This window comes from Ahaetulla prasina, chromosome 7, assembly GCF_028640845.1.
Source record: "Ahaetulla prasina isolate Xishuangbanna chromosome 7, ASM2864084v1, whole genome shotgun sequence".
Classification (NCBI taxonomy): domain Eukaryota; kingdom Metazoa; phylum Chordata; class Lepidosauria; order Squamata; family Colubridae; genus Ahaetulla; species Ahaetulla prasina.
In genome coordinates this window covers 4410802-4431031 of record NC_080545.1, presented here as the reverse complement: position 1 = coordinate 4431031, position 20230 = coordinate 4410802, and the positions used below count along the sequence as shown (strand labels likewise).

The window sequence follows — 20230 nt, the reverse complement described above, 5'->3', positions numbered from 1 at the left end:
TACCTTTTCTTTTATGTACACTGAGAGCATATGCACCAAGACAAATTCCTTGTGTGTCCAATCACACTTGGCCAATAAAGAATTCTATTCTATTCTATTCTATTCTATTCTATTCTGTTCTGTTCTGTTCTGTTCTGTTCTGTTCCATTCTGTTCTACTCTACTCTACTCTACTCTACTCTATTCTATTCTATTCTATTCTATTCTATTCTATTCTATTCTATTCTATTCTATTTTCTATTCTATTCTATTCTATTCTATTCTATTCTATTCTATTCTATTCTATTCTATTCTTCTTCCGATCTTCATACCTATTCTATTCTATTCTATTCTATTCTATTCTATTCTATTCTATTCTATTCTATTTTATTCTATTCTATTCTATTCTACTCTACTCCACTCTACTCCACTCTATTCTATTCTCCTATTCTATTCTATTCTATTCTATTCTATTCTATTCTATTCTATTCTATTCTATTCTATTCTATTCTATTCTATTCTTTGTCAATGGGCCATTAAGGCCTGGGTCAGTCTATTCTACATAATAAAGATCTACCTCCTTCAGGCAGAGCCATAGTAGGAATTGCCCAAAGCCCTTTCATTACAACATCACCCAGCACGAGGCACCAAACGTGGGACTCAGGAAAACCTACGGCAGTGTTGGCAAACCTTTTCGGCACCGAGTACCAAAACAGGGGTGCAAGTGTACGCCTGCACATGCGTGTATGCTGGAAAAAGGAAGAGCAGCCGCCCGGTGCACAAGAGTGCGCCAGGACAATGATCTTCCGGTTTACGGCACGCACATGCGTACCGGCCACCTGATCTTCCAGCTTCTGATGTACATGTGCGATGTCAGCTTTGGAAGCCATATTATTTCTCTGCCCTTGAAGACCAGCTGGCTAGTACGCATGCGCACGCCAGAAACTGGATGATCATGTTCCTGGCATGCACATTCCTGTTTCCGGTGCTCCCGCGCACATGAAAACCAGCTGGCCAGTGCTCCAGAACCTGGAAACGCAGCAGGTGACAGTTCATGTGCCTAGAGAGATGGTTCTGTGTGCCACTTCTGGCACACGTGCCATAGGTCCGCCATGAGGGGCCTACAGAGTTGCCCCTGCGTGGCCCCATGGGAGTCTGACAAGCAATCAGAACACAAGCTCAAATTCAAAATTCCTGGCATAGGAATTTTAAATAGCTTTTAATATTTTGATATAAGTTTTATGGGGTTTTTATGATTTTAAATATTTTAATCTGGCCTATGTTTAATAAGTTTTTTAATCTATTGTTTTATTTGTACATTGTTGCTATTTTATCCTGGCTGTGAACCACCCTGAGTCCTTCAAGAGAAGGGCAGTATAAAAATCCAATTATTATTATTATTATTATTATTATTATTATTATTATTATTATTATTATTATTATTATTATTATTATTATTATTATTATTATTATTAATAATAATAATAATAATAATAATAATAATAATAATAATAATAATAATAATAATAATAATAATAATAATAATAATAATAATAATAATAATAATAATAATAATAATAATAATAATAATAATAATAATAATAATAATAATAATAATAATAATAATAATAATAATAATAATAATAATAATAATAATAATAATAATAATAATATAAATAAGCCTCTGGTGGCTCAACAGGCTAATGCAGTCTGTTATTAACAGCAGCTGCTTGCAATTATTGCAGGTTCAAGTCCCACCAGGCCCAAGGTTGACTCAGCCTTCTATCCTTTATAAGGTAGGTAAAATGAGGACCCAGATTGTTGGGGGCAATAAGTTGACTTTATATATAATATACAAATGGATGAAGACTATTGCTTAACACAGTGTAAGCCGCCCTGAGTCTTCGGAGAAGGGCGGGATATAAATGCTAATAATAATAATAATAATAATAATAATAATAATAATAATAATAATAATAATAATAATAATAATAATAATAATAATAATAATAATAATAATAATAAAGCCCAGAGAGGGCATAAAACCGAGGAACTCTCAGCATCTCTTCCCCGTTTTTTCCTCTTCCCCCAAGACCTTCAAGGCATGGGATCTCGTCCACCATTCAACGCCATCTTTCCAAGCAGCCGCCATGTTTCCAGTGTCTTTCTCCCCCACTTGGAACTGAACCCAGAAAGATCATTTCTTCCAACGGTTCCAACCACTATGATTCGGGTACATGGATTGTGAGCCGCAGAAAGTTCTCCATTAGAAAGTTCCCCGAGTTTGTTTTGATGGCTGGCTGGCTTGATGTACGAATTAACAACCCCGTAGGAGGGAAGCTTTGAAAATGGGGGGGTAAAAAAAGCTCTCTGAAAAAGTTCTCCCGTGTTCCCTCTTCCCTCTAAATTGCTTTGCTCCTTGCCCTCCGCGGAGCTGCTAATAGAAAATCTGAAGAGGGGCTGGAGGAAGGAGGTAAAATAACACAAACTCGCACACCCCGCAAACCTTTTTGATCCCACAGGTTCCATTTTCCAAACTTCAAAGCAAACCCGTTCCTCCTTTAATTAAGAAATCTGAAAAAAAACAGCAAAGGAGCCAAGAGGCCCTCCCGAATCAACATTTGATTTAATTCGGGTGACTGGTTTTATTGGTTTATTTGATATTTTAATTAAAGGGGTGGGTTTTTTTTTTAAATTGCATGTAGTAATTCTTGCTCAGATTCTTGTTCTCTGTGATTTTTTTAACGTATCAGTGCTTGGAGAAAACTGACATCTGAAACAGCCTTTCAGAATTTTAAATCTTTCTATGTCTGTCTGTCTGTCTGTCTATCTAATCTATATCTTCTTCATCATTAGAATAGAATAGAATAGAATAGAATTTTATTGGCCAAGTGTGATTGGACACACAAGGAATTTGTCTTGGTGCATATGCTCTCAGTGTACATAAAAGAAAAGATACGTTCATCAAGGTACAACATTTACAACACAATTGATGATCAATATATCAATATAAATCATAAGGATTGCCAGCAACAAGTTATAGTCATACAGTCATAAGTGGAAAGAGAGTGGTGATGGGAACTATGAAACGATTAATAGTAGTGCAGATTCAGTAAATAGTCTGACAGTGTTGAGGAAATTATTTGTTTAGCAGAGTGATGGCCTTCGGGAAAAAACTGTTCTTGTATCTAGTTGTTCTGGTGTGCAGTGCTCTATAGTGTCGTTTTGAGGGTAGGAGTTGAAACAGTTTATGTCCAGGATGCGAGGGATCTGCAAATATTTTCACGGCTCTCTTCTTGATTCGTGCAGTATACAGGTCCTCAATGGAAGGCAAGTTGGTAGCAATTTTTTTTTTTTTTTTAGCATCAATATCTATCAATTCATCTATCAATTATCTCTCTATTCACTCTCTATGTATTTACATCTATCCACCTATCCGCTTTCTATGTATTTATATCTATCTATCTATCTATCTATCTATCGTTCTTCATCATCTATAGATCAGTCTATTATCTATTTATCTATCTATCATCTCTCTCTCTATCATCTATCTATCTATCTATCTATCTATCTATCTATCTATCTATCTATCTATCTATCTTCATCATCATCTATCATCTATAGATCAATCTATTATCTATCCATCCATCCATCCATCCATCCATCCATCCATCCATCCATCCATCCATCCAGAATGTCTTAAATGCAACCAAGCCATGCATAACTTACAGCCAACTGAATCAGAATCACAACAGAGCTGGAAGGGACCCTGGAGGTCTTCTAGTCTAGCCCCCTGCTCAGGCAGGAGACCTTATTGCTTTCCTATTGTTTGGTGCTTGAACACATTAAAATGACACCTTTTGTATCCAAAACTTTGCGATACTTTGAGAGGAAAGAAAAGTGAAGCTGCTACTCAGATTCTTTCAATTTAGAGACAAAAAGGGAAAAAGATGACAAGCTCCACAAACACACGAGTGGGACTTACCATGGTCTTCTCCGGACATCATACAGATCAATCTTGTTCTGGGTTCGACTCTTATCCACCCAGGGAGACGCTGAAAGGAGAAACATGACAGAAATAGAATTACAGGGAAGAATTTCCATCTTCACTCGACTGATGTAGAGAAGATGCTTCCTTGGACATCCGAAGCTTTGTCTCTTGCACAGGTAATCCTTGACTTATGACCACTACTGAGCCCACAATTATGATCATCAAATTGTTGCTGTCCTTAAGCAAGGCGCCGATGCAATCTCAGCTCTGCCATTGCAAGCAATCTTTATGTGGGGCATAGGGTGCTTCAGGGGATGGTGGGGGGAAGGCTTTGAACTGATGAATGAATGGTCATACATTGAGGACTAGTTGTAGTTCTGACTTAGAATTAGATTTAGAGTTCTAGAGAACAACATTAGTCAGGAACATTTACTCATTATATTATAAGGTATTTATCTTGCAGGCAAATCCAATTTTTTTTTCCTACCGGTTCGGTGGGCGTGGCTTGGTAGGCGTGGTGTGGCTTGGTGGGCATGGTAGGGGAAGGATACTGCAAAATCCCCATTCCTACCCCACTCCTGGGGGAAGGATACTGCAAAATCCCCATTCCCACCCCACTCTGGGGCCAGCCAGAGGTGGTATTTGCTGGTTCTTCGAACTACTCAAAATTTCCGCTCCCGGTTCTCCAGAACCTGTCAGAACCTGCTGGATTTCACCCCTGCTTGCAGGTGAACTGAACATCAATGGATTATCTAAAAGGAGACGTTGTATGAAAACTTCCTACAAACGTTCTAAGTAAAGCAGGAAGTTTTGAAATATTTTTACTAAGACCTTAGTAATTGCTACCAACCTGCCTTCCATTGAGGACCTGTATACTGCACGAATCAAGAAGAGGACCGTGAAAATATTTACAGATCCCTCACATCCAGGACATAAACTGTTTCAACTCCTACCCTCAAAACGACACTATAGAGCACTGCACACCAGAACAACTAGACACAAAGACAGTTTTTTCCCGAAGGCCATCACTCTGCTTACACAAATAATTCCCTCAACACTGTCAAACTATTTACTAAATCTGCACTACTATTAATCATCTCATTGTTCCCATCACCAATCTCTTTCCACTTATGACTGTATGACTGTAACTTTGTGGCTGGCAATCCTTATGATTTATATTGATATATTGACCATCAATTGTGTTGTAAATGTTGTACCTTGATGAACGTATCTTTTCTTTTATGTACACTGAGAGCATATGCACCAAGACAAATTCCTTGTGTGTCCAATCACACTTGGCCAATAAAAAATTCTATTCTATTCTATTCTATTCTATTCTATTCTATTCTATTCTATTCTATTCTCCCCCAACCTTACTCCTTTGTTCTTTATTTAATAAACACTTCACTTAATAAGAGTCAAAACATTTGTAATCAATCCAGATTGAAGCAATGCAAGGTGGAAACTCCCAATCTATGAGAGGCTGACCTACCAACCTGTTTTCTACATCTCATTATATTCTGTGAAAAAGATCTTAATCATATTTCTGCCCAATACTTCTCGATAAAACTGAATCCAAATTTACAACACGGCAACCTATGGAGAAGCACAAATTGTAGATCCTTTACTGAGATCTATAAAAGTTACGCGGGCAATGAAAAATAAGCCATGGACTTTGCGAAGCACGTCAAGATATTGTTTACCTCTAAATTAAATTTTCTATAGTTTTATGAACTTGCTATCTTGATTTCTGAAACGCTAATAAAAGAAACTTGAGTTAGGGATGTTAGAAGTCAATGTAGTAAGCTGATTTACGATGAGCTAAACTCAGACTTCATAATCTATGGACTATGTACCTCATTTCTAATTTTGATAAATATTCTAAACTATAAAATATGAGCCTCTATACAGTAAATATTGGAATTCATTGTTGGAATGTATTTCTATTCCCCAACTACTACAGTAGCATTCAGCCAGTAGATGGCAGTGTTTACAAGTTTGGATCTATGACATATACTCTATGCTCTTTTGTTCTAAGTTTCCTGTGTATTGTTACAGTTAAACAGTTGAGCAGTAAAGCACATGGTGACTGTACCCTTTTTTGCTCTGGGGTGCTAAATATAAACATAATTTTCTACCAGTAGAGATGAAGGGTCATTAAGACTCGTACAATCACTGCAGAGAACATTTTACTTCCTTTCATACATACTGTACAACCATTTTCAGGAAAATACAGTTTCATAGCAGAATCTTTTTACAGAAAGCAAATTACAGGAAAGTCTCTAATGTCTATCAAGTTTCAATAGTAGGAGAGAATATCTGCAGCTCAGGGTTGAATTCTGGGGTTCTTGATGCTCTCTGAGCTTGGTGGTTTTCTTGCAGACATTTCATTATTATTATTATTATTATTATTATTATTATTATTATTATTATTATTATTATTATTATTATTATTATTATTATTATTTATTTATTTGATTTTTATACCGCCCTTCTCCCGAAGGACTCAGGGCGGTGTACAGGCAGAATAAAACGAACAATACAAAATACAATTAAAATGGAATTTAAAAAACTTATTTAAATTAGCCTGAAAATTTAAAAATTTACCATACACTAAAAAACCCCATTTAAAATTAATAAAATTTGACATTTAAAATTCAATTTAAGCCAGCCCCGCGCGGATAAAAAGATGTGTCTTCAGTTCGCGGCGGAAAGTCCGAAGGTCAGGTATTTGGCGTAAACCCGGGGGAAGGTCGTTCCAGAGTGTGGGAGCCCCCACAGAGAAGGCCCTTCCCCTGGGGGCCGCCAGCCGACATTGATTGGCGAACGGCACCCTGAGAAGTCCCTCTCTGTGAGAGCGTACGGGTCGGTGGGAGGCATGTGGTAACAGCAGGCGGTCCGTAAGTACCCAGGCCCTAAGCCATGGAGCGCTTTAAAGGTCGTAACCAACACCTTAAAGTGCACTCGAAAGGCCACAGGTAGCCAGTGCAGTCTGCGCAGGAGCGGTGTTACATGGGAGCTACGCGTAACTCCCTCTATCACCCGCGCAGCTGCATTCTGGACTAACTGAAGCCTCCGAGTGCACTTCAGGGGGAGCCTCATGTAGAGAGCATTACAATAATCATTACATTACATTGCCCAACTCAATAACATCATCAGTGTTAAAAGGGAGTAAGGTTTGATCTCTGCTTACATGCAGCAGCTTGAAGTCTGTCAAATTTCTTCAGCTATCCAAACAGTAGCTAAATCCAAATACTTTGCTCCTAGAGGTCGTGAATATGGATAACTGCGATTAAATTTACACTCTGTTATAATTCAAGAGAAAATGTCTACAATATGATGTACTATTGGTACACGACACCAGGGACGTTATCAAAAAGTTATAAAAGGATTTCAAACCAGCAACAGAAATGTGAAAAGTATGAGGAGATATTTTATCAGGCATGGTAAAATTGTGAGAAAACTGAGAAGTTCTGGGTAGAGAATCATATAATGACACAAAGGTTTTTGATGATTAATGTTGCTAAGAAAACAGAATTCTTTTTATCTGGCATTTATGGATAACGAATTAGGGGTGGGGGGGGATCATGATAAATTGACACCATGCATGGTAGCAATTTGCAAAATGTTTTTTATGCCCAAGGATGGAAATAAAGAAATTCCTAGAATAGAGGATTGGGTTGTGAAACTACAGAAATGGGGAAAAAACCCTGATCTGTTTGTTCAGAAAACAAAAACCACATTTAAAAAAAAAAAAAAAAGTCTGGAAGCCTTAGATGGACTTATTGCTGAAAGAAGTGGGGGGAACCCAAATCAATGATTTATGGATTTGAAGACTAAGAAAGATGAAGACTAAATGAGGGTGTGTGTGTGTGTGTGTGTGTGTGTGTGTGGGTGGGTGGGTGTGTGTGTGTGTGTGAAGGAAGCCTATAAATTATTTAGAATGGAAGAAGACAATAAATTTGTCATTATCTGTTGGGAAGAAGGTCAAAAGCCATCTATAAACTTCCTTGGTTTCCTTTCCTTTTCCTTTTCTTTTAATTTTATCTCTCCCCCCCCCCGCTTTGATTTGTTACTATTACATCAAAAAGTTCAGTAAATATAAATTAAGAGAGAGGGAGAGAGGGAGGGATAGAGAGAGGGAGGGAGGGAGAGGGAGAGAGAGTGGGGGATGGATTGAAGGAGAGACAGGGAGAGATGGAGGGAGGGAGAGAGGTAGACTGAAAGAGGGAGGGAGACAGAGAGAGAGACAGAGGGAGAGAGGGAGGGATAGAGGGAGGGAGGGAGGGAGGCAGAGACAGAGGGAGAGGGAGAGAGAGTGGGGGATGGATTGAAGGAGAGACAGGGAGAGATGGAGGGAGGGAGAGAGGTAGACTGAAAGAGGGAGGGAGACAGAGAGAGAGACAGAGGGAGAGAGGGAGAGAGGGAAGGAGCGAGAGACAGGGAGAGAAGGAGACAGACATAGAGAGGGAGGGAGAGACAGAGGGAGAGAGTGACAGAGGGAGGGAGGGAGAGAGAGACGGAGGGAGGGAGAGACAGAGGGAGAGAGATAGAGAAAGGGAGGGAGAGAGGGAGAGAAAGAGACAGAGGGAGGGAGGGGAAGGGAGAGAGGGAGGGAGAGACAGACTGAAAAAGGGAAGGAGGGAGGGACGGAGAGAGAGATCTGAGTAGCCACCTTCATCTAACTAACATCTATTTATCTAAAACTTTAGCCCTGATGACAATATAATTTAAAAGCCAGAAAGTTAACTTTTCCAGATAAATAATTTCATACAAATTGGGATGTTTAAATTAACTACAAAGCTTTCCCAGAAAAGATGTTTTCATTAGCTTTCAAGGCCTATAAATGGTATAATATTTACATCTAGGTAAAGATTACAGTTCTCCACAATTTACAGTAGATCAAGGAGTGGATATCCTTTTTTTGTTGTTGTTTTTAATGCATAATTTTTCATTTTCATTTACTGACTACTTTGAAGAAAATAACAAAAGAGAGAGAAGGTTATAACGGAAGAAAGAGTAGAAGGGTATGATGGAGATAAATAAACTCTCCTGTGGATTGTGGTTTCCTAAAATATCATTAATTAATTCTGAATAATTTTATCTCTCTCTCTATTACTTCTGAATGTAACTTGGAGATGAAAAAACAAAACCCACCCAACAAAACACAAACTGAAAGTTACTATAAAGCTTTCAGAAAGATCTTCCCTTCTTATTTTATTCTCTTATTAATGTTGATCTGTATTAGCTTACAGAGGGTTTTATTGTGAAATACACACTAACGCCTGCCAAGCATTGACGTAAATCGATTTTGTTTTCAATAGTATAAGCTTCTTTATTTTTAGTGTGTTTGCTTAATCGGGTCAGAAGCATCACGATTAAAATAAGATGCCTACGATATGATATAAAACTTAAAATCTAAAATGACACTTTAAACGATGTACGAAAACTAAATAGATCTCGCCCAATTTTTAGTTGGCAGGATCACCTGCACGAACATTACAACTGTATTATTCCTGTAACAGCTTTCAGGGGAAAAAAAAAAGAATTAAGATATTGATACTAAAGGGATATATTCTTCTTATGCTTTCAGGTGCTCTGAGTTATTTATAAAAAAAAATAAATAAAGGAGAAAGGAGGAATTTCCTGACAGTGAGAATAATTTATCCGTGCAACGACTTGCCTCCAGAAGTTGGAGATATTTAAGAAGAGACTGGACAGCTATTTGTCTGAAATAACAGAATAACAGAGTTGGAAGGGACCTTGGAGGTCTTCTAGTCCAACCCCCTGCTCAAGCAGGAGGCACTGTACCATTCCAGGCAAACGGCTGTGCAGCCTCTTCTTATATACCTTTATTGATGAAGCACCCACAAATTATGGTCATTCAGTCATTCCACTGATTAATTGTTGTCTGGTGGCAAGCTGTTCCACTGGTGAATTGTCCTCGCTGTTAGGAAGTTTCTCCTTAATTCCAGGTTGCTTCTCTCCTTGATTAGTTTCCCTCCATTGTTTCTTGTCCTGCTGTTCAGGTGCTTTGGAGCAGGGGTCTCCAACCTTGGTCCCTTTAAGACTTGTAGACTTCAACTCCCAGGGTCCCTCAGCCAGCAAAGCTGGCTGAGGAACTCTGGGAGTTGAAGTCCACAAGTCTTAAAGGGACCAAGGTTGGAGACCATTGCTTTGCTGGCTGAGGGACTCTGGGAGTTGAAGTCCACAAGTCTTAAAGGGACCAAGGTTGGAGACCCCTGCTTTGGAGAATGGAAATGGTATATGGTCTCCCGCTTTAGCAGTTGGTCGGACTAGAAAACCTTTCCAACTCTTTATTATTTTATTCTGAACACTTCCAGAAGCAGCTAAAAATGATGTTTTCCCAGGGAGAGCTTGAGGGTTAAAAGTTTGGATTGTACATTTGTGTGTGTGTGTGTGTTTTTTTTTTTAAATATTATTACTATTGTTATGTATTGTTGTGTTGATATTACGTTACATCTTGCAAACTGGCCAGAGCCTGTTCAAGATTGTAGGAAGATGAGCGGTGAGTTTCCAATATTCTTACCACCGATTCGCTTTGTGTGCACGCTCCTTCAACGCATAAACCTGCCTTGTGCACATGTGGAAGGGTCCCATTTTTGAGATATGCATTCAAAGGAGGCTACATTAGGCAACTCAATTTACTTGGGCTCATACATTTGCATAACTTACCTAACTTTAATTACATGCAGTCGGCCCAGAAGAATAAATAAAACTGCAGTTGTAGGAATCTATTTATTTCAGTTGTTAATAGATAAATACATATTTGGTAAATAACAACAACAACAATAATAATAATAATAGAAAGGGTGTAAAAATATTTGATTTTGGCCAGAAAAAGCACTAATTCCTAGATTTGTTCAAAACTGACTGCATTCCATTAGACCCTTCTTGTAGGAGAAAGTAAATTACTGTATGGATTTTCAAATTAGCTTTTTCTGTACGGCCGTAAATATAGGAGATTATTATGTCACCTCTAAAATTTAAATACCATTACAGAAAACGAGAAGGAAATAAATTGCAAAAAAAAAACCACCTCCCCTGCTTATTTTATGCCCTCATTCTCTTTTATTTGGAAGATACTTAATTATTTGTGGTGATTGGTTTCTCAAATGAAAAAACCTGTAATGCAGGACAGAATTATGGGCAAAAATAGTTCAGTTTCAATGCTGGTCCAAAAAAAAAAAAAGAGCAATAATTAAATTAGAAGCTGAAAATATGGAAAATTGTAACAACGGAAGAAAAAAGGTCATTAAAATTTTGAGGAGAAAATGAAATTGCTGCAAGAAGGGTGTGTTTTTTTTTAAATTCTTTATTAAAAGAGATTTTGTCTGTCATCCCAAATCATGAGAAAATAAGAATAATAGAAATTAATACCACCTCCTTTTACTATACGGCTACATGTTGAAGTTCCTAAATTTAGCCATCTATAGCTGCAAACAGAGTAAGAAAAAAATATTTTCCAAAATTCTGGTGAGACAGTATAGACAGAGGTGGGATTCAGCTGGCTTGGACCAGTTTGGGTGAACCAGTAGTTAAATTGCTGGTTAAATTGCCCCGCCCCTTCCAGGAGCACCCCCACACACACACACCTCATTTTGGCTCCCAGGTAAATGCAGGGAGGTCTACTAGGCCCAAAATGGCGTGCAGGGGTCAGTGATGGGATTCAGCCAGTTTGCACCACTTCGGGAGAACCGGTTGTTAACTTTCTGAGCAGTTTGGTGAACTGGTTGTTGGAAGAAATCATGAGGGCAGAGAACCGGTTGTTAAATTACTCGAATCCCACCACTGGCAGGGGTGCAGTACCCCCCTCGTGGCCTGTTTTTGCTCCCAGGGGAATTCAATCAATTAGCTGCCTCCCAGCCTCCCAGCTGATAGGCATGGTGGGTGTATTGCTGCCTCCCAGCCTCCCAGCTGATCGGCTGGGTCTTCTTTTGTTGCCCTGCACAGGAGAACAGAGCTGGAAAGCAGGTTAGTGGGGTGAGGATGGAATGGGGATTTTGCAATATCTTTCCCCAGGAGTGGGGAGGGAATGGGGATTTTGCAGTAACCTTCTGCAGGAGTGGGGTGGGAATTTTACAGTATCCTTCCCCGAGAATGGATTGGAAATGGGGATTTTGCAGTACCCTTCCCCTGCCACACCCACAGAACTGGTAGCAAAAAAAATTTGAATCCCACCACTGAATATCGACCAGGGTACCTCAACCATGGCCACTTTAAGACCTGTGGACTTCAACTCCCAGAATTCCCCAGTCAGCTGTGCTATGCTGGGAAACCTTGTTGTAGACAATAATCATTTGAGTTATAAGTTATCAAGAATTATTCCTTCTGCCTTCCGGGTGCGCTTCAAGGTTTTGGTGACCACCTTTAAAGCGCTCCATGGCATTGGGCCGGGTTATTTACGGGACCGCCTACTGCGACCGAATACCTCCCACCGTCCCATGCGCTCTCACAGAGAGGGTCTCCTCAGGGTGCCGTCAGCGAGGCAATGTCGTCTGGCGACGCCCAGGGGAAGGGCCTTCTCTGTGGGGGCTCCCACCCTCTGGAACGATCTACCCCCCGGACTTCGTCAGCTTTCGGACCTTCGGACCTTCCGCCTTAAAACATACTTATTTAATTGTGCAGGACTGAGCTAGATTTTAAATTTTGGGTTTTAAATTGGGTTTTATTTCTATTTTTAATTGGACGGGCTTTAGAATAAGTTTTTTAAATGTTTTATATTGTATTTATATTCTATTTATCTGTTTTTAGTGCCTGTAAACCGCCCTGAGTCCCTTGGGAGACAGGGCGGTATATAAATACGATTAAATAAATAAATAAATAAATAAATAAATAAATAAATAAATAAATAAATAAATAAATATATTTTATTTTATTCTATGCAATCAGATGTGTTTTTCCCAAGTATGTTTAAACTCAGTTACTAAAGTCCGAAAGGTGCTCTTTTTTTTTTTTAAAGGCAACTGGACTTTCTGGTTTTTCTTTGAAGGCGTTTCACTTCTCCTCCAAGAAGCTTCTTCAGATCTTCCAGCCCACCAAATAGGCCTTTAACGTTTAACTGATAAAATGGAAATATCATTTCCCCAGAGCTGCATAAGCATGCAAGCAATTGAAACCCTTTTAACGATCTTTTCCTATGAATTCAGATTCATTTTGCCCGATTTTCCATCAGCTAATTCTCTTATTACTTACAACAGGGTAATAAGTCTCCTTTGTAAGTCTAATATTTTGGAAACAACTATTACCTGCCAGAAATGGTTAATGCAACCGCAGCTGCGTTCAGCGAGGCTCTCATTTAGACAGAGATCTCGTTTTATTTTATTATCAATTGATTTTTTTTCAAAACTGATCCATTATTTATTTGCTTAAGCAGATGTGGTGGTGGGGGAGAAATCTCCATGTTGAAGCAGAGGGAGCTCAAGCAATTTAAGCCAGCCAGATTTTGCAGAAAAACAAAGAAAAGAACAAAGAAATACAAGGCTATAAATGAATGTGCATGTCAAAAAAAAGAAAAGAAAAAGAAAATGCAAACTTTTTTTAAAAAAACAGGCTAGAAGGATTTGACGTATTTTACATCTTACTGAAATTATAAGTATCTTATTGAATTATCAGCTTGATGCCTGCTCTACTCAATACAATTCGAGTAACACATATGACCGGTACTGGATATTGAAGAGGCTAAGGGGGAAAAAAAAATTCCCACTGTGTTCATAGCTAGTGCTTTAATTTAAAAGGAGTGTAGTCCCTAAATTGCTTTTGGCACTTTCATTTCCTAAGACACAAGGTGAGGTTTGTCCTAATAAATGAGGAACAGGAGACTGAAAGACCTCCAGGGAAGCTGGACAAGAGAGAAATTAAACAAATTTTTTAGCAACCAATGGGGGGGAAAAAATGTGCTGCCTCTTGCAGTAGCATAATGAACTATTGATTTACAATTGCAATCTAAATTACATCTGTAATTAAGAGTAATAACAATGGAAGGAGGTGGGATGGACTGTCTTTTGGCAGCCACCAAAATTTAATCCGAGTTACTACCCTGTTTCCCTGAAAATAAGACCTAATAGGAAAATAAGGCCAAGTATGATTTTTCAGGATGCTAAAACATAAGCCCTACCCTCCAAAAATAATCCCCAGTTAAGATTGTCAGCCAGGACACATTTTGTATTATATTTCCCTGAAAATAAGACCTAACTGGAAAATAAGCCCAAATGTGTCTTTTGGAACAAAAGTTAATATAAGACCCTGGGGAAATATATTAGTTTAGGTTTATTTTATTTTATTTTATTTTATTTTTGTTTCTTTTCATTTAAATTGATTAGCCCATAAAGGTAATGGTAAAAGTTCCCTTCGCACATACGTGCTAGTCGTTCCCGACTCTAGGGGGCGGTGCTCATCTCTGTTTCAAAGCCGAAGAGCCAGTGCTGTCCGAAGACATCTCCATGGTCATGTGGTCGGCATGACTCAACACCAAAGGCGCACGAAACGCTGTTCCCTTCCCACCAAAGGTGGTCCCTATTTTTTCTACTTGCAATTTTACGTGCTTTCGAAACTGCTAGGTTGGCAGAAGCTGGGACAAGTAACGGGAGCTCACCCCGTTACGGGGCACTAGAGATTCGAACTGCTGAGCTGCCAACCTTTCAGTCGACAAGCTCAATGTCTTAGCCCCTGAGCCACCCCTGAGCCCATAGGCCCTATCAAAGCACAAATTATTAATACAATCCCATAAAAAACCACTTAAAGTAAAGTTGGAGTAAAATACAATAATTTGATATATATTTGATGTATTAATAATCAATAATTTGATCTATAAGTAAATAACATGAGATAAAATTATTTTCCAACAGAGAGAGTCGGAAGTCAATGTTTCTTTTTCTTTTTTCTTTTAATCTTCTCTTACCCCTCTTCCTCCCCCACCTGTTCTGACCCAGCTCCCCAAAAACAACAAACCCTCTGAATTTAAATCAAAGATTCCTTTATTAGGAGCGCCAGCAGCCCCAGCAAAAAGTTTCTCATACCACAGGCTAACAAGTCTGTCCTGCAGGGAGATAAATAGCCATCTGCCACACTTATTCATCTCCACCCACTGCCTTTTATCCCCAGAGCTAGGGTGGGGCTTTGCTAGCAGCGGTGGCTCTTCCGTCCCATGGACCGGCCCATAGATTTCCATTGTTCTCCTCTCCTCTGCCTTCTGCGCATCCGTGCGTCAGGCACTGAACCCAGATGTTCCTCCTCTTCCTCATCAGCCACCTCCAGACCTGGGGGCTGTTGACTCTCCACCTGAGGGCTGATGGACAGCCCAGGCTCCGCCTCCATCTCTCTCTCTCTCTCTCTCTCTCTCTCTCTCTCTCTCTCTGTCAGCTCCATTCCCTGTTCCCCCTCAGAGGTCCCAGGTTGCCTTGATGCTGACCCTAACTCCCACACCTCCTCCTCCTTCTCTGATTCAGCTGCTGGAGGGGCCGCTGGCCACAACACTTTACTTTCCTATTTTTATTATCTTATTTTATTTTATAACCCAATTAAAAAAAAAAACCTTAAACCGAAAAATTGCACCAGACGCAATCGTAGGGGATAAACGGGAATTAATATTATCATGTCATCATCTTAATATTTCAACAAAGTGGACATTTGCCAGGCAGTGATGAAGTGGGGCCTTCTATATCTGTCTGTGGAGCAACTTATCCACAGAATTGGATAAAGCAAAAGCCGACGCGTGGAAATTAACCAGGAAAAGCTAAATTCCCCTGAGTTCCAGTTTGAATTTTTCCCTACAAAGCAGCATGAAACTCGGCGGATGTTTTCCCCAACGCCTTAAGACGGTGGAGGCTGACTGACCCTACTCTGTGCCAGCTCTTGGTTGAAATTGATTTTTGAGACAAGACGGGTAAACCGTGTGCTCCTGTAATCCAATCGAAAGGACAATCCGAGGTGGAGATGCGTAATGAGATACGTAATGTGAGAAGCAGCAGGAGAATTTATTTATTTATTTATTTTTGAGATCAGCGCTCTGAGAGAATCAATAGTTGAAGAATTCCAAGCAATTTAAGAAGGTCCCTTCCAAATGCACTTATTGGATTTCGCTCGTCTGCCGTAAATTCTCCATTTGGTAAATTCACAGATTATTGACAAGAGTTTGACGGCAAATGCCTGGATTGAACCGGGCGTGCTTTCTGATTTCAATCAAAAAATGGATAATACAGGGAATCCTTGATTTATAACCATTCGTTTAGTGACAGTTGGAAGTTACAACAGTACTGAAGAAAGTGACTTACGACCAGTTGTGTTTGTTTTTTTTTCAATTCAGTAACATCTCACAAGGGATATTACTCCATTTTTTGGAGTTTTAGCAACCGGGCAGAGAACCGGTTGCTAAAACTTTTGAATCCTATCCTAATTTTTATTCCCATTCAAGGCAAAAAAAAAAAAATATTTGCAAACTCCCTTCAGTGGAAATAAATGAACTTCCCCCTGGCTTATGTCAAGTGCCTGATCTTCGGACTTTTCGCCGTGAGCTGAAAATGCACCTATTTATTCAAGCGGGACTGGATTAAAATTTTATTGGGGTTATTTATATTTTAAGATTTTAAATTGTTTTAAATTTTTGGCCACATGATAATATAATACATAACATAACCTCAGAGTTGGAAGGGACCTTGGAGGCCTTCTAGTCCAACCCCCTGCCCAGGCAGGAAACCCTATACCATCTCAGTCAGATGGTTATCCAACATTTTCTTAAAAATTTCCAGTGTTGGAGCATTCACAACTTCTGAAGGCAAGTCGTTCCACTTATTAATTGTTCTAACTGTCAGGAAATTTCTCCTTAGTTCTAAGTTGCTTCTTTCTTTGACCAGTTTCCACCCATTGCTTCTTGTTCTACCCTCAGGTGCTTTGGTGAACAGCCTGACTCCCTCTTCTTTGTGGCAGCCCCTGAGATATTGGACCGCTGCTATCATGTCTCCCTAGTCCTTCTTTTGTTAAACTAGACATACCCAGTTCCTGCAACCGTTCTTCATATGTTTTATCCTCCAGTCCCTAATCATCTTTGTTGCTCTTCTCTGCACTCTTTCTAGAGTCTCAACATCTTTTACATCGTGGCGACCAAAACTGGATGCAATATTCCAAGTGTGGCCTTACCAAGGCATTATAAAGTGGCACTAACACTTCACGTGATCTTGATTCTATCCTCTGTTTATGCAGCCCAGAACTGTGTTGGCTTTTTAACAGCTGCTGCACACTGCTGGCTCATATCTAAATGGTTATCCACTAGGACTCCAAGATCCCTCTCACAGGTACTACTATTGAGCAAGGTACCACATATACGGTACTGGTGCATTTTGTTTTTTTGGCCTAAATGTAGAACCTTACTTTTTTCACTGTTGAATTTCATTTTGTTAGATAGCGCCCAATGTTCAAGTCTGTCAAGATCTTTCTGTAACTTGAGCCTATCTTCTGGAGTGTTGGCTATTCCTGCCAGCTTGGTGTCATCTGCAAATTTGATGAGTTCCCCATCTATCCCCTCGTCCAAGTCATTGATGAAGATGTTGAAGAGTACTGGGCCTAAAACAGAGCCTTGGGGTACTCCACTGCATACTTCCCTCCATGTGGATGTAGTTCCGTTGAGGACTACACGTTGAGTGCGGTTGGTCAGCCAATTACGAAACCATCTGGTGGTGGTGCTGTCTAACCCACATTTTTCTACTTTATCTAGTAGTAGGTTATGGTCTACTTTATCAAATGCTTTACTGAAGTCCAAGTAAATATGTTTTCTTTTAATTTCTTTTAATCTGTATATAGTGTATTTTTACTTGGCTGTACACCACCCTGAGTCCTTCGGGAGAAGGGCGGTATAAAAATCGAAATAAATAAATAAAAATAAATAAATAAATAAATAAATGAGACCAATAATTTATTAGGTTCAAATGGTTTTGGGGACTTGTAGGATACTCCATACTTTAAATATGCAAAATGGGACGATAATGAAGTTTTAATAATTCAGGGTTCCTCCAACATTCCCTCCACTGGAGATAACCCCAATTAGATTTTCAAGGAACCTGAAACACTGATTAAGAATTATGTAAATGCCATGCATAAGTGTAAATTCAATTTCCATAAATTTATTGGGAAGGTGGTGTTAGGTTCTCCGTCCCACCCACTGTCACTCTACAGGTTTTTGGAACGTACTAAGATGTTCTCTAAAGCAAAGCAGAAGAGGACTTTTGGACTCCCTATGAGCCAATAGGAAGCAAAGTGGGAGCCAGGGAGGATTAAAATGAGCAGAATCTCCCTTGGCGTCTAAATCTTAAATCAAGACTCATTTCTGCAAGGATGAGCTCTAGAAACAACAGCTTAGCCTTAGATAAAGGATAATATTTGCAGCTCAAGATTGAAATGAGGGGGCTTTGATGCTCTCAGAGTTTGATCGTTTGGTTGCAAAGGTTTCATGATCCACATCATCAGAGTTAGAAGGGTGTGGGGTTTGTGGAGCTGAGGAGGAGCAGAAAAAGAGAGAGAGAGATAAAGAGAAAGAGAGAGAGAGGCAGAAAAGAGAGAAGAGAGAGAGAAAAGAGAAATAAAAAGAGAGAGAGAGAGAGAGAAGAGAGAGAGAGAGAAGAGGGAAAGAAAAAAGAAAGAGGGAAAGAAGAGAGAAAGAGAGAGAGAAAGAAAGAGAGAGAGAGAGAGAGACAAAGAAACAGACAGAGAGAAAGAGAAAAAGAGAAAGACAGACAGAGAGAGAGAGAGAAAGAGAGAGAGAAAGAAAGAGACAGAGAGAAAGGGAGACAGGGAAAGAGAGAGAGAAAGACAAAGAGAGAGAAAGACAGAGAGAAAGAGAAAGAGAAAGAGAGAGAGAGAGATACACACAGAGAGAGAGAGACAGAGAGAGAAAGAGAGAGAAAGAGAGAGAAAAAGTAAAGAGATACACACAGAGAGAGAAAGAGAGAGAAAGAGAGAAAGAAAGAGAGAGAGAGAGAAAGAGACAAAGAAAGAGAGAGAGAGAGAAAGAGAGAGAGAAAGAAAGAGACAGAGAGAAAGGGAGAAAGGGAGAGAGAGAGAGAAAGACAGAGAGAGAGAAAGACAGAGAGAAAGAGAGAGAAAGAAAGAGAGAGAGAAAGAGAGAGAGAGAAAGACAGAGAGAGAAAGAGAGAGAGAGGAAGAGAGAAAGAAAAAGAAAAAGGAAGACAGATCAGAAAAAGGAGTTGTTTCTGTCTGAAAGGAAGATGTTTGGTAGAACTCAAAGTAATACAGTTGAGAATCACAAATGTCGGCCATCGGCTTTAATCTTTCCCTTCAAAAAAATCAGAAACCTCAAAGTGCTCAATTATCAGAGAAGGCTGGGTGGACTCCAAAATTTTATTCCTGTTCCCACCAAACGTCTTCCCTCTGGGGGAGCTCAACCACCCAGCATCTTGAGCTGCCTTGCAAGACTTGCTTTACATTTTGCCAAGGACATGAATTCGCAACGGTGCCCCCATCTCATAATTCGACTGTCGAAGAGCATACTCAAGCCAACCCAAGGGAGAAGGAGGAGGAGAAGGTCTGAGGACCTTGGTGTTCTCTGCGCTTGGTGGCTTTTCTTACAGATGTTTCATTACCCAAACTAGGTAACATCATCAGTGCTAGGGTTAGGGTTGTGATGCTGCCTAGTTCGGTAATGAAACATCTCCAAGAAAACCACCAAGCTCAGAGATCCCTCTATTCCATTTATCGTGGATCGTTGCTCGAATCAAATTCACGCCAGAAAATTCAGTCACGGCCTACAGGACTCTAGACAGAAATACTTAGTTAGGCGTAGAATATAAATGCTTCCTTCTTCTTAATTTTTTTTTAAAAAACCCTTTAAAGACTCTTCAACTAAGTGCATTAGAACAGCCTCCTAGACTATATATATATATATAAATTGAGTGGAAACTACCAGCGGCCTGCAGATATGGAAAAGATACTTCCGATTTGAATGAATTACTACAGTGCCTCCGCTAAAGAGAGGAACAGCTAAATGGAACTAACGAAGTCTTTCGTTCTGCATTCATCAGTCTCGGCTCCGGTAGATGAGCTTAGCCTTCGGGGGACACTGGAGACAATTTTTTTTTTTTTAAGAAGAACCCACTCCTGCCACTTTTCAATTTAACGAAGCCAAATTGCCTTCCTGGCTGTTGATTCAAGAATTGCCAGCCGTCACTTTAACGGCTCTTATGACTGTGATATAGGAGAAGGCAGCCGACGGGACAAAAGCTAATGTACTTCT

The 20230-nt window shown here is 39.6% G+C and overlaps 1 protein-coding gene across 2 annotated transcripts in view; it reads right to left on the bottom strand.

The window, feature by feature from the left end:
- CACNA2D1 (calcium voltage-gated channel auxiliary subunit alpha2delta 1) overlaps window positions 1-20230 on the bottom strand; it is a 394047-nt gene that overhangs the window by 101280 nt on the left and 272537 nt on the right. For both annotated transcript variants that reach the window (XM_058189787.1, XM_058189788.1), the window contains exon 8: window positions 3964-4033. In XM_058189787.1, coding sequence (XP_058045770.1) covers window positions 3964-4033 — 70 coding nt within the window. The remainder of the gene's footprint in view (window positions 1-3963; window positions 4034-20230) is intronic.